The sequence below is a fragment of the Mrakia frigida genome, assembly GCF_051309035.1.
Source record: "Mrakia frigida strain ATCC 22029 unplaced genomic scaffold BDY24scaffold_20, whole genome shotgun sequence".
Taxonomy (NCBI): Eukaryota; Fungi; Basidiomycota; class Tremellomycetes; order Cystofilobasidiales; family Mrakiaceae; genus Mrakia; species Mrakia frigida.
The window spans coordinates 279,119-297,707 of NW_027481261.1; the positions used below are offsets into that span (position 1 = coordinate 279,119).

Consider the following 18,589-nt stretch of genomic DNA (forward strand, 5'->3'; position numbering starts at 1 on the left):
GTTCTTCCCTTTTTTCGAGAGACCGAGAGTGGATGAGAAGAGAGAGAGAGAGGGATATGATAAGCAAAGGCAGAGAGACAGAGAGAGAAAGGGCAAGACGAGCGGTACAACGAAAGAACGATGAAGAGACAAAGCGAGAAGGAACATAAAGTGAAGAGACCCAAAATGCGACGAGAAGGGAGAGAGAGAGAAAGGAGAGTGAAAGGGGAGAGAGATGCAGGTGCAGAGGACGTATGGATTCTATGCTATGATGTATGAAGAGTGAAAGATGAAAAGCCGAGGGAGATTGAAAAATGCAAAGAGACGAGATGAGAGACGAAAACGAAGAAAAAAAAGGAAGGAACGAAACGAGACGCGACGACGACCGAGACGAGACGAGATCACCAGTGAGCGAGGACGTTGGAGCTGAAGAGCAGAAGACGAAAAGGTCAGTCGTCGTACTCTCGAGAGCTGGGAGAAGCAGGAAGAGCTGAAGACTCACGCGTACTCGCCGAGGAGAGGCAGTTTGTGGTACTCTGCGACCGAGACGATGAGAGCGAGTTTCCGTCCGAGATCGATCTTTCCGACGGTAGCGAGGAAGGCTCCTCCGCATCGACAGGTAGCGGTGAGGTTCGAATCCCGAATCTGCTTGCACTTCCCACAGATGAGCTGCGAAGAAGAAAAAGAGAGAGGAGAAAGGGAGAGAGTCAGCAACGCGTCGACGAAGAAGAGAAAGAAGAGACGAGAGAAACGACGACGACTCACATCCTGAAGCTGATACTGCAACGTCAACCTCTGCACGTAATCCACCAACCTGATCTCGATCGCCGTCGCATCCAACAAATGACCCTCAGGGCAGAGCCAGGCGTTGTTCCTCGCCGGCGTCAAGATCCACTGCGTCTCCCCGTCCTCGTCCTCCTGCTCGACCAACTGAGGCAACCTCTCCGGATCCCTACACAGATCCAGATCCCTCGAAGACTGGCACTGGGTGCAGATCACGCTCGGAAGCTTGAGCACCTCGCAAGGGTTCTTGAAGATGGCGAGGTCGGCGAACTCCTTGATGCCGACGAGATCGAGGAGGTTTCGCTTGAGGATCTGAACCTCGACGGCGAGTTCTCGAGCGAGTCCGAAGACGTGGCAGACGGTCTTGACGAATTCGAGGGCTGGGTTCGTTGGACGGAGGTAGGTTCCTGGGAGGGTGGGGAAGGCGAGGTGAGCTGCGATCTCGGGATGGGTGGGAGCTTGTTTCTGCTGGAGGAGGATGGATTGGACGAGCTGGAGCATCTTCCGAGTGAGCTTCCTGTGGATGATTTGGTTTCCGAGTCCGGCTTCCTTCTCCTTGGCTGGGTCGGGAGTGGGTCCTGTGCTCTGGGTCGACGTCTGGATCGCTCGAAGAGGTTCTCGGTCGTTGTCGTTGGCTTGTCGTTTCGCTCGGTACATCTGATCGATGAAGCTGCTGACGACGATCTCGAAGTCGTGTTGGAGTCCTGCTGGGAGGAAGGATCGAACGTTCCAATCGAGATCGATGATGTGTTGACCGACGACGATGTCCTCTCCGGCTGAGAGAGAGGAAGAAAGAAGAGAGAGAGAGGAAGGTCAGCTTCGAAACTCGACGCGTCGAAGACGAGAGAGAACGAGAACTCACAATCCTCAGGCAAGACGGGAATCCCTCCGTGGTTCTGAACGTCCATCCAGAGCAGGAGCTCCCAGAAGTTGACGATCTCGAACGAGAGATGTCGGAAGAGCTCGTGGGAGTTGGCGGCGGTGAGGAGGTACTTTGCATAAGCGACGGTGTTGGCGACCGAGGGTTTGGACGTGAGGAGGATGATCTGGTTGAAGTCCGCGTAGACGACCGACGACCCGAGTCTCTTGAACTCGGCGAGGAGTTGGATGAAGGTCTTCTTCATGAGACCGTGAAGGAATCGATGAAGACCTGGATCGAACATCATCGACGAGCTCGAGCTGATCCACCTCCAGAAGTTGTTGACGAGCATATCGGCGACTCCCGAGTTCTCCGACATTCGAGCCTTGTCGAGGTACCAGGACTTGACCATCGACTTGAGGATCGAGAACGTCTGGGTCGAGAGGACGGCGTCTCCGAGGGTGAGCGACGCGTGAGCGGTTCCTTTGGCGTAGTCGTCGAGGTTGTGCGAGGCCGAATCGAAGGCCATCGAGCCCGTTCCGCTTCCTTCCATCTCGTTGACCATCGCTGACTGAAGGACTGCGTCGATAGCGAGATCCTGGACGGCGATTCGGAAGGTGACGTTCGAGTAGCATCCCGGATTCGAGAACTCTGGACTGGCGAGCTCGTCGATGGCCTGAGGAGCGTTCGCATCGTCCTCCATTCCTCCGAGGTCGGGTCTCATTCCTGGCGACCACCAAAGGACGACGTCGTGGGTTTGGAGACGACGAGCGAAGTCGATGTCGGCGAGGAAGAGAGGAGCGTCTGCTTCGAGGTTTCCGACGGGGACGTCGTGATGTCGAGCGACTTCCATCTGGCCCTTGATTCGAAGGGAGAGGGAGAGGTAGGCGGCGACCATTCGACGAGTGGTGTGTTGCAACCACATGATGGGTAGGGACGCCTCCTTGCTGGACTGGTGCATCATGACGGGGAAGTCGTTCGTCGCCGACGCTCGTTGACCGAAGTACTGCTGAGGTTGGGACGAGAAGATGACGAGCATCGTCGGCTGAGTCTTCTGGTTGGCGAGAGATTGGAGTTCCCTGTTGATGGCCTTGTATCCGGCTGCTTCCGTCGTGTGGGTGGTGATGACGAAATCGAGGGTGGGAGGGTAGTCGAAGACTCCGTCCTTGGAGTGGTTGGGAGGGAGTTTGGAGATCCGCTCCTGGTAGAACTCGGGGAGTCTCTCGATTCGAGGAGCCGCTCGTCCGTCGATGGAGCAGACTCTCGCTGGGTTTCCTGGGGAGAAGAGACCGAGGAGCTGACGAGACTCTTGACTGGAGTGGTAGAGGTAGATGTATCGAATGCCGTCTCCGGCGTTGAGGTAGGGTCTCTTCGAGAGAGTAGGTCCTGGTCGTTCGAGGTCGGTGAGATCGAATCCCTGATCGAGTCCTCGATTGAGACCTCCTGTGACGGCCTTGTCGAGAGCGCACGTCGTTCCGAGGGAGAGGAGAGCTCGGACGACGAGAGGGACCTGAGAGAAGAGGGGAGAGAGGAGAAGGAGAGGAGTCAGTCGAGCTCGAACGGGGAAGACGCGTCTCGAAAACTCACCTGCAACTCGTAAACTCCATCGACGTTCGGGTTGTTGATGAGATTCGAGAAGTGGGACTCTCCCTCGATGTACTTGTCCTCGTCGACGGTGATCCGGAAGAGGTTGTGGCAGGGATGGTTCCTCGGGAGCGTCCGAACGAGCGATTCGGTCTTGTAGTCTGGGAGGAAAGGCTTCTTCTTTGGGATCGACCGGAGGTTGAGGTAGAACTGCCTCGGGACCCTGAGCTTGACCTTCTGGAAGACGTTGTCGATGGAGAGCCAAAGGTTGAACACTCCCGGTCTCGACGAGGGCGAGATCTGAACGACTTCCCAGGTGAGGGTGCTGAGTCCGAGCGTTCGTTGCCGGAAGATGGACGAGATCGTTCCCTTCTCCGCCTGCGACGTGACTCGACCTCCGTTGGCCCTGTCCCTCAGCTTCTGCTCCCTCTGCTTCCTCCACTTGACTTTGGAGACTCGAATCCATCCTCGGTAGTCGACGAACGGATCCGGGAGCGACTCGACGACTTCCTCGACGACTTCTCGTCCGTTCCCCTTGGACGACGACTTCTTCTTGAAGATCTTGGCGAGCTGCCTCTGAGCTGGGTTGTCTCGGTTCTTTCCGTAGTCCTCGAGGTCGGGAGTGTCTGGAGCGTCGGCTCGCATCTTGGCGAACATGTCGGTGATCTTGTGCTGCTGGAACTTGTCCTCCTTCGTCGCGACTCGTTTGTGAAGCCAGTCTGGGTGTCGGACTCGAGGGACGGGCTAAGAGGAGTAAGCCGAGGGGTCGAAAGAAGAGAAAATCGCGTTAGAAAGAGAAGAAACCGCGTCGGACGAGAAGAGAGGGACGCGACGAAGAGAAGAAGAGAAATGAAGACTCACGTTGGCAACCTTCTGAAGAGCAGCCGGGATGGTGATGAGCTTCTGGATGACGGATCCGAGACGTTCGGTGTAGTATCCCCAGTCGAGGATCGATCGAAGGTCGAAATCGGTGAGACTGAACGAGCGAAGAAAGAAAGAAACGACGTCAGTCGAGCTCGACGCGTCCTCGAAATCGCTGTCCCTCGACCCGATCCCCCCTACGACCCCTCGATTCGAACGAACGAGAAGGAGGCTCACCTGTTATCCTTCAGCCACTTCCTCAAGAAATGCCTCTTCACCGTCGGCTCAGCGTCGAAGATCGCCACAGGGACTGCTCGTTCCGTCACTGGCGCTCCGTAGGGCTTCGCAGAGATGATGAACTTGCACGCCAGTCCCTTGTCCTTGGTCATCCCGTCTCCGAGGAACTCTGCTAGCCTCCTGGCCGTACTGATGGACGTCGACTTCTGAGCTCCGTACTCTGCGAGCGTCTTCGACATGCTCCTGTTCTCGGCGATGAGCTCGACGAGTTCGTCGTCTCCCAAGCTCGAAGCTTTGCTCTGGAGGACGTCCAACCACTGATCGGCGACCTTCGCGACGGCGGCGTAGCACTCCTCGGTCGTCGTCCCGAGGAGGAACTTTTCGAAGATCTGAGCCTGGAAGATCTTAATGAGCTGGAGTTCTCCTCGTCGTTTGATCTCGAATCCCTTGAGTTCGGCGAGCGAGTTGTCGTGGTTGAAGACGGCGTATCGTTTCTTGAGCAGCTTGTCCTCCTCCTTGGACGACGGAAGGATCATGGCCTTGTAGGGACCGTCGAGTTCGAAGAAGATCGAGTTCTCCGAGTGGACCTCGTAGCGTCCTCGTTCCTTGTCGACGAGATCGTGGTACTGGTGGTTGGTGAACTTGGCGTAGACGAGGTGGTTGAGCATCGTGCAAGGGTACGAGACTCCGAACTTCTTCCCTCCGACGACCTTGAAGGTGAAGTCCTCCGGGAACGCTCCGGGAAGCATGCACCAGATTCCGTCGGTGTCGAGCTCGAGAGGACGTCCGATCTGTTCGACGAGTTGACGAGCCATCTGGATGATCGTCGCTCCGGTGAGGCAGGTGATTCCAGCCATCTCCATCGAGTACCAACGAGCTCCCTTCCTCATGACGTATCCGTAGAAGGAGTTGAGGATGACCTTGTGGGCGAGCTGGAGGGAATCGTAGATGACCACCATTCCTTTGGCCTCCGAGACCTCTGCGATCGAATCCGCCTTCTCGAGACTCTTCTTCCACGTCTTGTGAAGTCCCTTGTACTCGTATCGACGATCCCTGAACGCTCGAACGGTGTCGATGTAGAACGGGTTCTCCCTCTGGCAGACGATGGCTTCCTTGACGACGATCTTGGTTTCGTGGGTCTTCCGGTAGACCTTCCTCGAGTAGTCTCCGAGTCGCTTGTGAAGGAGAGCCGACTGTTCCGTCTGGGTAAGATCGACGAACCGACGTTGAGGTCCCTTGGGCCACTTGGGAGGGAAGGCTTCCTGTTCGAGGGCGTTCTTGACCATGTTGAACTCGTCTCGCTTCGCTGGGAAGTACTCTCCTCTCCACGCCCACTCCATCCGACGATCGCACGTCTTGTTGGGTCGGTTGTAGTCGCAGGTGGCACACATGGCTTCGTCGACGATCGAGTCGGGTTGGAGTCGATTCGACAACATGATGTTGGGGTACATGGCGGCAACGTCGAGATGGTAGATGAGAGGGTTGTCGAGTCGAGAGGGAGTGTCTCGGAGATCCTCGAGAGCCTTTTGGATGAGACCCTTGACCTCGTCGTAGTTCTCGATGTCCTCGAGCTTGAGATGACCCTCCTGGGTGATGGAGAACTCGAGAGCGGCGTCGAGATCGTCGATGAGCTTCGAAGGAAGAAAAGGAGAGACGCGTCAGTTCTCGTCGTTTCCTCGTTTTCTCTCCACTCTCGACTTCGGCTTCTGGTCGAGCAGGAAGAAGTAGCTCACCTGCTGGAGAGCCGTAGGTTCGACCTTGAAGTGGGTCTTGATGTCGCTCCTGAAGACTCCAGCCTCGAGAGCTTCGACGTGACCTCCGACGTAGGTTTCCGAGGCGAGGAGATGTCCTTCGTGGGTGTTTCCGTGAGGCTCCTCGTATCGGTTCGGCATGATGATCTCTCCCTTGTGAGCCTCCACCTGTTATCGCGAAAAGACCGAGCGAGAAAAGAATCAGTTCGAGCTCGTGAAACGAAGACTCGAAATCGACGCGTCGTTCCTCCTCCTCCTTCTTCCTCGTCCCACCCCTCAGCCTCCTCATCGATCCCTCAACGATAAAGAAAGAAACTCGAAGAAGCAGACTCACCATCAACAACGTCTCACACAACGTCCCCGTTCCCTTCCTGAGCACCTCGTCCGGGTTGAGAGGGATGATGTTGCAGAGCGAGAAGACGAACGGATGGACGTAGGTCATGTAGAGGTAGTAGGTCGCCACAGCGTCCGAGACCGAGTACTGAGCGAGGATTTGAGGCTTCTCGATGGCGTAGCTGAACGAAACGAAAAAGAGGAAGAAGGAGTCAGCTCGAGCGAGAGACGAGAGGGAAGGAGAGAGAGGGAGAGAACGAACGGAGTCATCAACTCTGGATCGAGTTCGATAGGCTGGTAACCGAGCTTGTAGGTCGTAACAGCTTTGAGACCTTGACTTCCTTGAGGGAGGTAGGAGTCACGTTTCACCCATCTATTGCGTGAGATCGGAGGAAGAAGAGTCGACGTGTCAGTTTTCGTTTCTCGCTTCTCCTCTCCCTCTGCCCATCCAACCCAAACCTCAACAGAAGCAACGAGAGTTCCAGACCCACCTGAAGCAATCCATATGCACACAGCTTCGACTCTTGAACTCGTCCTCTGCGTCCCTAGCGAATCCGATCTCGTTGAACATGCTGATGCCGTGGATGTTGGCTCGAGCCTCAACGAAGGGGAAGTCGAAGCCGTCTCCGTTGAAGGTGGCGATGACGGTAGGTTTGACGTCTCGGATGTGTTCGAACCAGCGACGGATCAGAGCGGGCTGAGAGAGACGGTGAAGGAAGGATGGGAGACGCGTCAGTTTGAAGTTTCGTTCGCCGGTCCTTCCTCCATCGTCCTTCCTTCCTTCCTGCCTCAACTCCCGATCCTCTATAATCTGAAACTCTAGACACCATCACTCACCTCATCCTCCTCGTTGAAGATCGTGAACGGCCCTTCATACTCCGGTTTCGGCGTGTACTCGAAATCCTCGATGTCCTCCGACACGATCTCCCTGTTGGTGATGAGGTACCCTTGCCCGTCGATCATGTACGAGATCATCATGATCTGATCGACCTGTTGATCTGGGAACTTGAGCGGAGCCTTGGACGTTTCGATGTCGAAGGCCATGACGACGGGTTCGGCTCGTTTGACTCGGGTGGGGATGGTAGCGAGGGAGATGACTCCTTGGAGGGCTGAGACGGTGTACCAGAGTCCCACTCGGATATCTGGGAGGCGGAGAGGAAAGGAGGGCGGGGAGGGGAGGGAGGAAAGGAGGAGGGAGAGAGGGGAGGGTCAGCGACGGAGCGACGAAGGGCGATGAAGACCGAGAGAACAGAAGGAAGAACAAAATTTCAAACTCACCCTGGTCAATCGCAACTCGCAGATAATAGTTGATGTCGTACTCCCTCACATCGTTCAGACACTCGCTCGGTTCCAGCTCCCTCCCTTTCTTCTTCCCTTCCCCAGCAGCCCAACTCTCTCCTCCTCCACCACCGAACCCATCGTCCTCCATCTCCACCCCGACCATCGTAGCCTCCACGACCTCGGCGTAGGCGTCCACGGCGTCGAGTTTGGCTCTGTTCCCAAGAGCGAGAGGGACGATTTCTCGTCGGACGGAGAAGAGGTCGGCGGTGTTGTGGAAGGAGAGTTGAAGGAAGGTGGGTCGGTAGCCCATGAGATGGTTGGGCTGTGAGAGTGGAGCGAAGGAAGGCGAAAAGGAAGAGAGGTGTGAGATGACTGGGGCGAGACGAAGAGAGAGAGGGAGCGACGGGAGACTCACGAGCTTGAGATCCTCCTTCTTCACCCTCACCACCTTGGTCACCAGTCCTTCGTACTTCTTCATCAACCACTCCTCTACGATCGTTTCGGTTCCGAGCTAGCTCGTCGTCATCATTCGAACAAAACGAAGGCGCGATCAGCTCTCGTTCAAACTGAAGCGTCGAGGAAGGGAAGGAGGAATCGAAGCTCACCTTGCATCCCACGTAGAAGTAAGGTTCGAACGGCACCGTCGTCTTGAACATGCCTCCGTCGTCTTGGATAAAGTAAAGATCGATGGCTGCTTTCCCTCCAGGGATGGTGTCGTCCTTCATGAGAGTCTAACGAAACGAATGCAAAACGAAACGAAACGAAACGAAACAAAGGTCAGCTCGACGCGCCTCTCCTTCCCTCCTCCTCCTCCTACTCTCCCAACCCCCAAAACCCATCGAACCCTAACCAAACTCCAAGCAATTAATACTTCTACTAACCTGATGCATATTAACCAACCACCCTTCCCTCTCGTCCTTCTCCCCTCCCGTCGCTCCTCCTTCCCACCTCCAGAAGCCCAACTTCTCATCAATCTCATCCCGAACCCTCACTTCCTCGAACTTTTCTTCCTGAGCACTCCCGTCATCGGCTCGTTCGGGAGCAGAATTGACGTCCTTTCCAGCTCCCGGCTTGCCTCCGCTACCACCACGACCTCTCCAAGACCCTCGACCTCCTCCTCCTCCCCTTCCTCCCGTGAATCGAGTGTTGGATCCTCCTCCTCCTCCTCGACCGCGTCCTCCTCCGCGACCGCCTCCACGACCACCTGAGGTTAAGCCGAAGATGGGATTACGAGGGGGCATGAGAGTTGATTAAGGGTTGAGGAGGGAGGGAGGAGAGGAGAGGAAGGAGAGGGAGGTCGACCGTTCGTTCGTTTCGTTTCGCTTTCTTTGATGGCGGTTTGATTGATCGATATAGATCTTGGGGTTGGGTGGACCGGCCAGGAAGAGCGAGAAGAGCGAAAAGAGGAGAAGGGTATAGGTTGGGGAGTGGGGCGGTGGAAGGTTGGAGGGAAGAAGAAGAAGGCGAAAGGGGAGGAAGGGAAATGAGGTTGTTTCTCGAGAGACCCATTTGAGCCCTCCACGCGACGCGTCAAACGAGAAACTGGAGCTCAATCGATTGGTTCCTTTCTTGCGTGTCTCGATGGAGAGAATCTTGCAGTAGAGTCAGACTGAGCCAGAAAAGGAAGAATCCTCGTTCCATCAATCAAAAAGTTCGTTCAAGAAAAGAAGAGAAAAGGGAAAAGCAAAACGAAACCGAGACCCGCGTTCCTTCCTCCTCTACAAGAAGCGATCGAACGTGGACAACGAGGAGAACGTCAAGTGAGGGAAAGTAAGGGTTTAAGAAGAGAGGGAACGCAAAGCAAGAGTCGTTGGACGTGGGAGGTAGAAACGAGAGGCCGGATGAACGTGAATGGGAACAAAAGGACGCCGAGCGAGCGAGACGTAAGGAAAAAATCGAGCAAGGGCGGAGCGAGGTTTACTTCTGGACGGCCTTGACGATCGGGACTGGAGGAGAGGGAGAAGGGAGCAGAGTGAACTTGGGTTGAAAGGAGGGAGGGAAGGAAGGGGAGAGGAGACGCACCGATGATGATGACGCTGAGAAGAACGAATCAGGGTCGAGAGGTCAGTCGAGAGTGAAGGGAGTTGCAGAGAGGGTCGACACTCACAGCAAAATAGCAATTCCAACAGCGATACTGTCGAAGAGAAACGAAGGGGAAAACGAGGTGAGCTTCGCCTTTCCTTCATCAGCCCAACTCCCTCCTCGACTCCAACCCTCAACCGAACTCACATGATCTTCATCTTCGTATCCTTCCACCACCTAGTTTCCCATACAACCCATCACAGACGAATCAGCTTCGTCTTCTTCGCAGGACGAAAGCGAAGGAGCGAAGGAGCCGATGAAACTCACATGGCCTTCCTAACCCTGTTCGCCCCTCGCCTGAACCCTTGTGCTGAGACGGCCAAGTTATCGCTGATGCAGTCCAACCCAACCCAACGAATGAAAGTCAGCTCCTCTCGCTCTCGTCGTCGCAGGCGTCGAACCTCGGCCCATCCATCTCCCCCTGAGTTCGAGCTGAACCCTTCCCTTCCCTGCCTCCCATCCCGCTCCCTCCGTCCCTACGAATCCCAACTTCTCTAAACATGGATAGGCGAATAGGTACAAGGAAGTGGGTTACGTACGTCTTATCCTGCAAAGCATCCAACCTCTCTCCCCTCTCTGCGACTCTCTGGATATTCTCCCTCATCACATCCTGAGTCTCGTCGATCTGTTTCTGGATGGCGGCAGTCTGTTCGGTTCGGTTTTCCCCGTTGAGTCGAAAAGAAGAAAGGTCAGCACGCCTATATATGCTCATGGAAGAAGGGAAGAACAGCGACGGGGACGAAGAAGGCGATGGGAAGGGAGGGAAGGGGGAGGGAGGACAGAGAGAACACGGACCTTGGCGTTTCCTCCTGGACGAGCAGCCCCAGTAGGGTTGGAGGAGGATCCTCCCTGAGGGATATAAGGGTCGTACTAAGAGGAGAAGGGATGATAGATACGAGGTCAGTTCGGGAGAGGAACGGGAGAAGAGAAGGAAAGAGAGAAGGGACGAACGGGCTCAGACCTGATGGGAAGCGAAGGGAGGGAAGGGAAGTCAGCTCGGTCGTTTCAACGCGAGAAAGAGGCGAAAGAGAGTGCGAAAGTTGGGATGTAGGGTTGCGATGGGATTGTAGAGATCGTCTCTGAGGAATAGAGAAGAGAGGGAGAGGTTGGAGAGGCCTCGTCGTCGTCCCAGCATCGACCGCGGAAGGGGATGAGCTCGACGACCTTCCCGTCCTTCCTCCCTCCTCTGCATCTCATCCAGGTTTGAAGCAAGACCAAAGAGAAAGAAACTCGACGAGCGTCCTCTCTATCTACTAGACGAGATGGCAGAGTATCCTCGTCCTTGTAGAGAGAGCGTCGACGTCTGAACGCTGTGCGAAGGTCGAGGAGGACGACGGTGTCTTCTCTCCTTCTTCCTCCCCTCCTCCTGTTCCTCTATAGCATCCAACCCTGGATGTCGTCGAGGCATAGTGTGGGTACGCACATGTTGGTAGGGGTGGGAGCTTGAGAAGGGTTGGGAGGGAGGAGAAGGTCGTGGTTTGAGGTTGAAGGAGGGAGGTGGAAGGAGGCGTCCTCTCCTTTCGGTGACGAATGGTTCAATTATATTTTTTCGTGACTAGAAAGACGCGTCGAGAAACCAGATCATGAAAAATCGTAAAAGGGAGAACATGTCCAAGCTAGAAAGAAAACGAGATGCAAAAGAACCAAAAAGCAGCTAAACTCGAATCACGTCGACCTCGATCTCAACCACCTCTCCCACTCCCAACTCCTCCACCCTCTTCCTCAACGCAACAGCCTCCGTCTCACTCATCACACCCAACGACACCTTCGTCCTGATCCCATCGAAGAAGTGACGCGCCGAAAGGAGGGACGGAGATTTGAGGATTCCTTCGAGAGCCGAGAGGGTTTCTCCCTGACCGAGAAGAGCGAAGGGGAAATCGAGGCGAAGGTGTCGAACGTAGGTGAGTTTGTGGAAGTTGTTCTTGAGTTGATCGAGATCTCGAGCCTGGGATGCTCCTCCGAGAGCCAAAGGGAGACGGATGTTGAGGGTGGCGAGCTTCTCCTTTGCGTTTCGACGGATCTGCTGGGCTGAGGGTTTCGAGGCTCGTTCCGCCATCGAGAACAGGGAGGAGGAGTACCATTCGGACTGGGTGGAGACGTCTCGAGGGATGAAGGTGAGGGTAGGAGCTGTGACGTCGAGGGAAGGGAGAAGCCAGGATTGGGTCGAGATGATGATCTCGAGGAGGGGACCGCGACGGGGAGCGTCCGAGGGTCGAAGGAAGGCGTACTTGTCGGCCAGGTGCTCCTAGATCAAGCAAAGAGAAGAGCAATGGGTCAGATGAGACTCAGGTATCTGCGATTGTGCGAAAAAAACTAACCTCCAGCGACTGAAGCGACGAGTAGAAGGCAGACGACGTCGTTCGAGCTGAGCCCGCCGCCCTCTCCTCCCTGATGAAGAGGACGAGTCTTCGAACGGAAGGTTTGAACACCGGCTTCGCCTTCTCCTCCGACCGCTTCTTCGCCTTGATCCCCATCGACTCCAACGCCCTCTCGTACCTCTCTCCCATTCCAGTCGAGCCCATCTCCCCTTCGTCGTTGTCATCTGATCCGGGGAAGCTGAAGTCGTCGATGGAGGAGAACGGCTCGGTAGAGGAGGAGGCGGCTATAAAGTTCATCTCGAGGAGGGTGAGCGATCCTGGTCGAGCGCTGTCGATGGCGACTTGGGAGTAGAAGAGCGGGAAGCTGAGCTCTCGGAAGAGTCGATTGACGCGTAGGAGGGAGACGGGATTCCAAGGCTGAGGGAAGAGGATGGGATCTGGATTGGCGAGACCTGCGAGAGCGTTGAGTCGATCGTGGTTGTGGAACTCGAGGAACAGGAAGCGGAGGATGTGCTCGAGGATTTCGACGGGGAGGATTGCGAGAGTGGATCCTCTGAGGTTCGAGGGAGGAGGGACGGGATTGAGCTTCTTCAAGGGAGTTTGAGCGTTCATCTGAAGGGCGAGCGAATTCAGGAGCAAGAGATAAGCATCTGCTCGTCTCGCTCACGTTCGATCCTACTGGGCAAACTCACACTGAAGGGGTTCCCTATCCTCGAATGAACGTCTTCGACTGACTGAACGCTGCTGGACGTCTTCCTGCTCCTGCCTCTCCCGAAGAGCCCAACCGAACTGGTGTTGAGGAAGGAGGGTTTGAAGAGGGACGAGGTCTTCAGAGAAGAGTTGGTGTTAGAAGTGGAGGAAGCGGAGGGAGGTCGGAAGGCGAAGTTGAGAGGGTCGAACGGGGCACTGGCTCCAGCCTCGAGCGTCTGTTTGCAGGGGAGAAAGGTCAGCCCTCTCTTGCATGCGATAGGACAAAGACTCAAAAGCTCACCTTGACTCTTTTCTTGAGATCCGAATTCTCTTTCGAAAGACTCTTGAGCTTGTCTGCCATTGACTGGGGGGAGGGGTCAGCTCCGAGCTCAACCTCTTCCTTCCTTCGTTCGTCCTTTCGACTGACCTTCTCCCTTTGCATGATGCCCTTCTTATCAGAATCCATCCTCTCGAGAAAAGCTCCAAAGGTGGAGAGAACGGACTGAGAAGAGAAGAAAGGAAAGGGGGAAGGAAGCATTCAGCTCTCGGTCCTTCCTCCCAGCTTCTCCTCCTCCACCTCCTCTCTCCCTTCCACAGTACTCACCTGCTTCCAAGGATCATCGTCGGACGAGTGACGACTCAGAGCATCGAATAAATCCGATTTGGGAGGAGGAGGGTTGGCTTGGGACTTCTTCGACATGTTGAGAGGGTGGACGTCGAAGGGAGAGAGAGTGAAGGAGGCAAGGTGAGTCGAAGGTGAGGAAGAGGACGACCCTCTGAGATCTTTCAGGGACGCTTTGGCTCTTTTTCGAAGCTGAAAGCGTCAAGATGGTGTCAATTGCATCATGCTCGTAATCCAGACAAATCTTCTGCTATCAAAATCGAGGTCGTGCGAGCACTTCGCGACGACCAAACAGATCTCTCTCCTCTCCTCTCCACCCCTTCCTTCCACCCAGACCTCGTCACTCGGGAACCATCATCCCAACTAGGCAAGCATCCATCATCATGTCCATGTTGACCCAAGCATGCGTCGCCACTGTTCGAAAGAGAAGGAATTCAGTCAGTCGTCGCGTCGAGACTCTCGAGAGAGAGCGCATAGACTCACTGAACAGCTTGGTTCCATCTCTTCCAGCCGATCGCATGAGCTCCTTTTCTCCTCCAGGGTGAAACTTCATGTAGGGAGTGATGTTGTAGACCCGTCCTTGGTAGGCAGACCAGGCGTCGATTCCATTTCGACCGTTGTGCTCTTTGAGAAGAGAGGGAGTGACGCGTATAGGGAAGTGATCGATGTCTCCCTGTAAGAGTAAAAAGGCCAAAGACAGATTGTCAGCTTAGCTTCGGGTATCGATGAGAGAGGGAAAGAAGTGGCAGAGAGGGGAGAGGAAGACGTCGGAGAGGCTCTCGTCGACTCTTCAGTTCGTCTCTCACCAACGAAGCGATTGAGCTGGAACGAGATCCAAACGACAGTAGAAAACTCACCTTAAGACTCCTCCCATCGTATCGTCCACTGCTCTTCACCCTAGCCCAATCCAGCGGCGAGTGACCAGGACTCAGCCCAACCTTCCCTCTCGCCTTCACCACCTTCGTCGTCGTCGTAGGAGTCGCCAGACTCTTCTTCCCACTTCCTCCTCCACCCAGACCAGCACCTAAAGACGATGATCTTCCGTCATCGCCGTCGTCGTCTATCGAACGAAGAGCCGTAGGAGGAGTGATAGTGAAGGAGGGAGGGGCTTGAATGGAGAGGGAAGGGGCTGGAGAGGTAGAGGGAGCTGAGGAGCGTTGATGCGAGTCGAGAAGAGGGAAAGGTGGTGGAGTATCGTCTTCTTGGTCTTCTGGTTCTTGAGAAGGGAGTAATATCGAAGGAGGAGGGGGAGGGACCTGGAGCAAAGACAGAGGAGGGAAGGAGAGGTCAGCTTGAGCTCGAGCCCAGCGAAGGGAGGGGAGTAGACCAACCTTGGGAGGCGAGGAAGGGACAGAGATGGTTGGAACAGGAGGTTGTACCGATATGAAGGGTTCCTCGAACGTGATCTAAAAAATTTTGGAAGCTGATCAGCAAGAAGAAAGAGAGGAGAAGTCCAAAGAAGTGAAGGAAGGGACGAAAGAGGTGAGCTCGAACGAACCTTCAAAGCAGACTTCTCCTCAGTTTCTGAGGCTACCACAGGATCGAAACTCTTCCTGAACAGAGTCTCTTCTGGAGCCGGATCTGAGGACGCCGAATCCTCCTCCAGAAGGATATCTTGAGGGAGAGAGGAGGGGACGAGAGGGGTGTGGGAGGGAACCGATATCGAGGCGAAGAGACTGGACGCTGTAGAGGAGACGACTGCAGGAAGATTGGGGGTGTCGAAGTTCAGCTCGAGCCAGCTGATGATGCAGAGGATGGTGAATGCGTACAGGTAGGTATCCAAGAGCTGAGCGACATGGTGAGAGTTGAGGGCTGAACTGCCTCGCCGACTCAAACGGAGTGGTGTGCACCAAAAGCTGTCTTTTCTCGCACGCGACTGACTTTCTCTCGAAACAAAAACACGAAGTTGGAGGGAAAGCAGAATGCATAGAATGTCGTCAAGTACCTGATCCAGAGCAAATCTAGCTAGAAAGCAAGCGACTGAAACCTATTACCCATCGAAACCATCCTCCTCCTCTGCTCCTCCACAACGTCCACAATAACCTCTCCGAGGAGCTTTCCACTCCTCTCGACGAGATCCTGAATCTTCTGCGCTTCGTTCTCGTCCGAAACACCGACGTAGAGCTTCATCGGAGCCTCGGGGAAGAGACGTCGCGCGATCTTGAAGGTTGGACCTCCAACGATGTTCTGGATCTGACGCCTGACGAAGTCCGCATCGGTAGGGGCCTGATGCGATAGATCCGAGGTAGCGAGGTCCAATCGGATGGTTCTGATGGACGTGAGGAGGTGGAAGTGGTTGGCGAGATCCTCGAGGCCGGGAAGGCTAAGAGGTGGGAAACCGAAGGGCGAGGGTGTCCAGTCGAGCGTGGAAGTCCTCCCAGTCATCATTCGAAGGGACGTCCAGGCAGTTGAGTAGCTGTGCCCTCGAACGAAGCCGGTCGATATCGATCTGGGAGGTGGGAGAGACGATGAGGGTGAGGGAGGACATTCCAAACTCGGAGTCGAGGAGGTTCCAGCTTCCGGTCGCGTCGACGATTTCGAGAAGAGGAGGCCCAATCGGAGGGTTGTAGAGGTTGGTAGAGTAGAAGTTTCGAAGGTTGGGAATCCTGATGGCCATGGTGTTGCAGAGCTGAACGACCGACGTCCTAAATCGCTCGACGACCTGTTCGTTCATCGACGTCTGCCTGAGAACGATTCTCCTGATCGCTGGGCGAAACTTCTCGTTGGCGAGGAAACTCTGTTCGAGGAGTTCGACGACGCGTCCGTTGCCGTTCTCGAGGGAGATTTGGAAGTAGAAGAGGGGTGCGGCGACGACTCGAAAGAGTCGGCATACTCGTTGGAGGGAGACTGGGTTCCACTCTACCGAGAGCCTCTCTGTATAGGCGATTCGGCGGGCTCGGCGCAAGTTGAACTCTTGGAAGAGGTAGTGAGGATAGGTGAGGATCTCGGTGAGGAGCTCAGTGGGCAAAGAGAGGAGTCCAGGGCGAGAGGGTTGCGAGACGGCGACGGAGGTCTTGAGCTGCTGAGAACAGAAGGCAAAGAACAGATCAGTTCCCGTTCTATTACGTGATCAAAACTTTACGGATTAAAAACTCGCTCACCTGGTGTTTCGTAGCTACGGCATGAACAGAGGACAGGGCGGGCGAGGGGGACGGGAGGCTGTCGATGGTCGAGGAGGGAAGAAGAGCGACAGTTTGGAACGGTTCTTCCTGAACGGCGTGAATCGGAGAATATAAGAGTCAGCCTACGTCGAGGACTTGAATTGAAGAGGCCTGAAGCAAAAGGGAGAACGGTGGGAGAGGAGAGAGCGGCGAGGGAGGAAACGACGCACCTCCGCTTTCCTCTCCTTCTTCTTCCTCAACCTCTCAACCTGTCCTTCAAGGAAGGAGTTTCGATGCTCGAGCGTAGTGGCCTTCTCCTTCAAAGCCTCGACCTCGACGAGTAGACGATCTCGTTCCTCGATGACATCCTGGAGAGCGAAAGAACGCAGAGCAAGGAAGAAGTCAGCTCGTGCCCTCTCTTCCCTTTCTCTCCCTTAAGACAAATCTCTGGAGCTCACGAGCCTACTGACCTGCTCTAAGCCACTTTGACCTTCCTGGGGGTCCATATCGAAAGAAAGGCTTCGAAGAAGCTGAGAAATCGGTGTGGAAGTCGGCGGTCAACTCGCTTCGACTCCTTCCTTTCATCAATCTCCTCGTCTTCGTTTCCTCCTAACGACCATCCTCCTCCTCTCCTCAACTATGCCTCCCGTGCACTCCACCATCTCTTCCTCCAAACTCTACGTTCCCCCGGAACTCCTCTCGCACATCTTCTCCTTCTGCCCTCCATCCTCCCTCGCTGCCATCACTCGAACGAACCTTACCTGCCTCGAGCTCGCGTCCTCCTTCCTCTATCGATCCGTCCGTCTTGAGGGAGGAACCGCTTTGAAAAAGTACTTTGGAGGAGGAGAGGAATCTTCCGAGAATTCAGGGAAGTCGTCGCCACTAGGAGATGCTTTTACGGTGAGTTGAGTCTAGGCAAGGAGAGAGAAAGGGAAGGAAGAGCTCGAGCTCACAGACGACCTTCCTTCCTCCTTCGCTCTTCTCTAATCTAGGATCCAAAACCACCTCAACCCGATCCTATCACGCAGTACTTATCCCTCTCCCAGACCAAACACCTCACCTTCCTCGCCATCGAAGCCGACGAACAGGACTCAACTCTGTCCCAGCGTCGTCTCGCCTCCTCCCTCTCCCTCCCCCTCCTGCTCCTTTCGACCCTTACTTTGTCCCTCCCTCCTACCACCAACTTCGGGATCCTCGTACCACTTCCGACCACCCTCCTATCCCTCACCTCTCCGAAAACCTTCCATCTGCTCGGTCGCCAACTCTCGAACCACCCATTTCACTCGAATCCCCGCTTCCCTCCCTTTGTCGACACCTCCTCCCTTCCGTGGAAACGGCTACAAACTGTCGTCCTTATCAATTCATCCCTATACTTCCACCGCGTGTTCACCAGGAGCCATTATGGATCGCTCCCCAGCACCTTCGACGTCGTCCTCAATCTCGCCGACAGTTGGGATCGGTGGCAAGAGGATTTGGCGCAGGGTCTCGTCGACGATGCCTGTGACGCCCAGGAGCGTGGTTTGGATATAAAGGTGCTTGTTCTGGTGGATACAGAAGAGCGGAAGAGTTGGTTTGAGGAGATGATGGAGGACTTTGCAGTTGGCGGCCGGAACGCCAGCCTCGCTCGTTTGAAGGAGAATCTGCCGGTGAGGGTGAAGGAGGCAGGAGTTGAAGGCTTGGATTGGGAGGTGAAGGACTTGACTTTGACTAGAATAGCTGAATAATGGAACTGTTCGTTTGAAACGACGACGAGTCTTGCGCGAGCGAGGTTGGGTTTTTTGATCTTCGACGCGCCGCGCCTCGATTCGTACGTGAGTTTCTCTCGAACCAGCCTCTTTCGGCATTTACAGACGTGTATCAGTATCAGCATGAGCCCACCCGAAGCTCAAAGTTTTGTTGAAATCTCTTTTTCCGTCGATCGAAGGAAAGAATCACTCTGTCGACGAGGAGAGGGCGAGCGTCGAAATGGGCCATGCGAGAGATGATAACGAGGAATAATAAGCAAGAGTGGTGTACGTTACGTTACTTGTAGAAGATAAAGAAAGAAAAAGTGAACGAAATCGAAAAATGCAAGAAGCAGAAAGAAAGAAATCCGACCTCGAACTCAC

General features: G+C 55.0%; 6 protein-coding genes across 6 annotated transcripts; 1 reads left to right on the forward strand and 5 right to left on the reverse strand.

Moving 5' to 3' along the window:
• Positions 1-33: 33 nt before the first annotated feature.
• POL2 (DNA polymerase epsilon catalytic subunit) lies at positions 34-9,146 on the reverse strand. The gene is made up of 16 exons (XM_076640969.1): positions 8,550-9,146; positions 8,274-8,399; positions 8,084-8,179; positions 7,666-7,990; positions 7,225-7,529; positions 6,879-7,084; positions 6,650-6,760; positions 6,389-6,569; positions 6,037-6,222; positions 4,304-5,934; positions 4,067-4,181; positions 3,209-3,949; positions 1,625-3,131; positions 745-1,538; positions 482-648; positions 34-405 (listed from the first exon to the last, which is right to left on the reverse strand). The coding sequence occupies exons 1-16, from the start codon at positions 8,907-8,909 to the stop codon at positions 381-383; spliced, it is 6,876 nt and encodes a 2,291-aa protein (XP_076495564.1). The 5' UTR covers positions 8,910-9,146; the 3' UTR covers positions 34-380.
• Positions 9,147-9,285: 139 nt separating this feature from the next.
• Positions 9,286-11,234, reverse strand: BDY24DRAFT_392801 (synaptobrevin family protein). Its single transcript, XM_076640970.1, has 7 exons — positions 11,174-11,234; positions 10,702-10,711; positions 10,546-10,620; positions 10,290-10,396; positions 10,018-10,080; positions 9,898-9,927; positions 9,286-9,802 (listed from the first exon to the last, which is right to left on the reverse strand). Coding segments are annotated over exons 1-7 (318 nt in total). The 5' UTR covers positions 11,176-11,234; the 3' UTR covers positions 9,286-9,771.
• Positions 11,235-11,316: 82 nt separating this feature from the next.
• Positions 11,317-13,474, reverse strand: BDY24DRAFT_392804 (uncharacterized protein). The gene is made up of 6 exons (XM_076640971.1): positions 13,363-13,474; positions 13,186-13,260; positions 13,060-13,122; positions 12,761-12,994; positions 12,069-12,680; positions 11,317-11,995 (listed from the first exon to the last, which is right to left on the reverse strand). The coding sequence occupies exons 1-6, from the start codon at positions 13,456-13,458 to the stop codon at positions 11,405-11,407; spliced, it is 1,671 nt and encodes a 556-aa protein (XP_076495566.1). The 5' UTR covers positions 13,459-13,474; the 3' UTR covers positions 11,317-11,404.
• Positions 13,475-13,720: 246 nt separating this feature from the next.
• On the reverse strand, positions 13,721-14,384 carry IRC21 (Irc21p; the record flags this gene model as incomplete). Its single annotated transcript, XM_076637453.1, has 3 exons — positions 13,721-13,794; positions 13,864-14,049; positions 14,246-14,384. Coding segments are annotated over 3 exons (399 nt in total), but the record flags the coding sequence as incomplete, so codon positions are not given.
• Positions 14,385-15,285: 901 nt separating this feature from the next.
• Positions 15,286-17,025, reverse strand: BDY24DRAFT_104877 (uncharacterized protein). The gene is made up of 4 exons (XM_076635818.1): positions 16,952-17,025; positions 16,712-16,849; positions 16,482-16,589; positions 15,286-16,402 (listed from the first exon to the last, which is right to left on the reverse strand). The coding sequence occupies exons 1-4, from the start codon at positions 16,985-16,987 to the stop codon at positions 15,704-15,706; spliced, it is 981 nt and encodes a 326-aa protein (XP_076495568.1). The 5' UTR covers positions 16,988-17,025; the 3' UTR covers positions 15,286-15,703.
• A 75-nt stretch (positions 17,026-17,100) lies between these two features.
• On the forward strand, positions 17,101-18,209 carry BDY24DRAFT_392810 (F-box protein). Its single transcript, XM_076640972.1, has 2 exons — positions 17,101-17,381; positions 17,474-18,209. Exons 1-2 carry the CDS (start codon positions 17,121-17,123, stop codon positions 18,203-18,205), a joined length of 993 nt encoding a protein of 330 aa, XP_076495569.1. The 5' UTR covers positions 17,101-17,120; the 3' UTR covers positions 18,206-18,209.
• Positions 18,210-18,589: the final 380 nt, after the last annotated feature.

Excerpts from the sequence above, each read along its gene's own strand:
- POL2 (XM_076640969.1), bottom strand. The coding sequence starts at position 8,909 with ATGCCCCCTCGTAATCCCATCTTCGGCTTAACCTCAGGTGGTCGTGGA. Across the intron at positions 7,530-7,665 it reads GCGAGTTGCGATTGACCAGG|ATATCCGAGTGGGACTCTGG; the intron begins GTGAGTTTGAAA and ends TCCGCCTCCCAG. Across the intron at positions 1,539-1,624 it reads TCCCGTCTTGCCTGAGGATT|CCGGAGAGGACATCGTCGTC; the intron begins GTGAGTTCTCGT and ends CCTCTCTCTCAG.
- BDY24DRAFT_392801 (XM_076640970.1), bottom strand. Across the intron at positions 10,397-10,545 it reads GTCCAGGAGGAAACGCCAAG|ACTGCCGCCATCCAGAAACA; the intron begins GTCCGTGTTCTC and ends CGAACCGAACAG. Across the intron at positions 9,803-9,897 it reads GATACGAAGATGAAGATCAT|TATCGCTGTTGGAATTGCTA; the intron begins GTGAGTTCGGTT and ends TCTCTTCGACAG.
- BDY24DRAFT_392804 (XM_076640971.1), bottom strand. The coding sequence starts at position 13,458 with ATGTCGAAGAAGTCCCAAGCCAACCCTCCTCCTCCCAAATCGGATTTA. Across the intron at positions 13,261-13,362 it reads ACGATGATCCTTGGAAGCAG|TCCGTTCTCTCCACCTTTGG; the intron begins GTGAGTACTGTG and ends TTCTCTTCTCAG. Across the intron at positions 11,996-12,068 it reads CGTCGCTTCAGTCGCTGGAG|GAGCACCTGGCCGACAAGTA; the intron begins GTTAGTTTTTTT and ends TGCTTGATCTAG.
- BDY24DRAFT_392810 (XM_076640972.1), top strand. The coding sequence starts at position 17,121 with ATGCCTCCCGTGCACTCCACCATCTCTTCCTCCAAACTCTACGTTCCC. Across the intron at positions 17,382-17,473 it reads CACTAGGAGATGCTTTTACG|GATCCAAAACCACCTCAACC; the intron begins GTGAGTTGAGTC and ends TCTCTAATCTAG.
- BDY24DRAFT_104877 (XM_076635818.1), bottom strand. The coding sequence starts at position 16,987 with ATGGACCCCCAGGAAGGTCAAAGTGGCTTAGAGCAG. Across the intron at positions 16,590-16,711 it reads AGAAGGAGAGGAAAGCGGAG|GAAGAACCGTTCCAAACTGT; the intron begins GTGCGTCGTTTC and ends CACGCCGTTCAG. Across the intron at positions 16,403-16,481 it reads CCGTAGCTACGAAACACCAG|CAGCTCAAGACCTCCGTCGC; the intron begins GTGAGCGAGTTT and ends TTCTGTTCTCAG.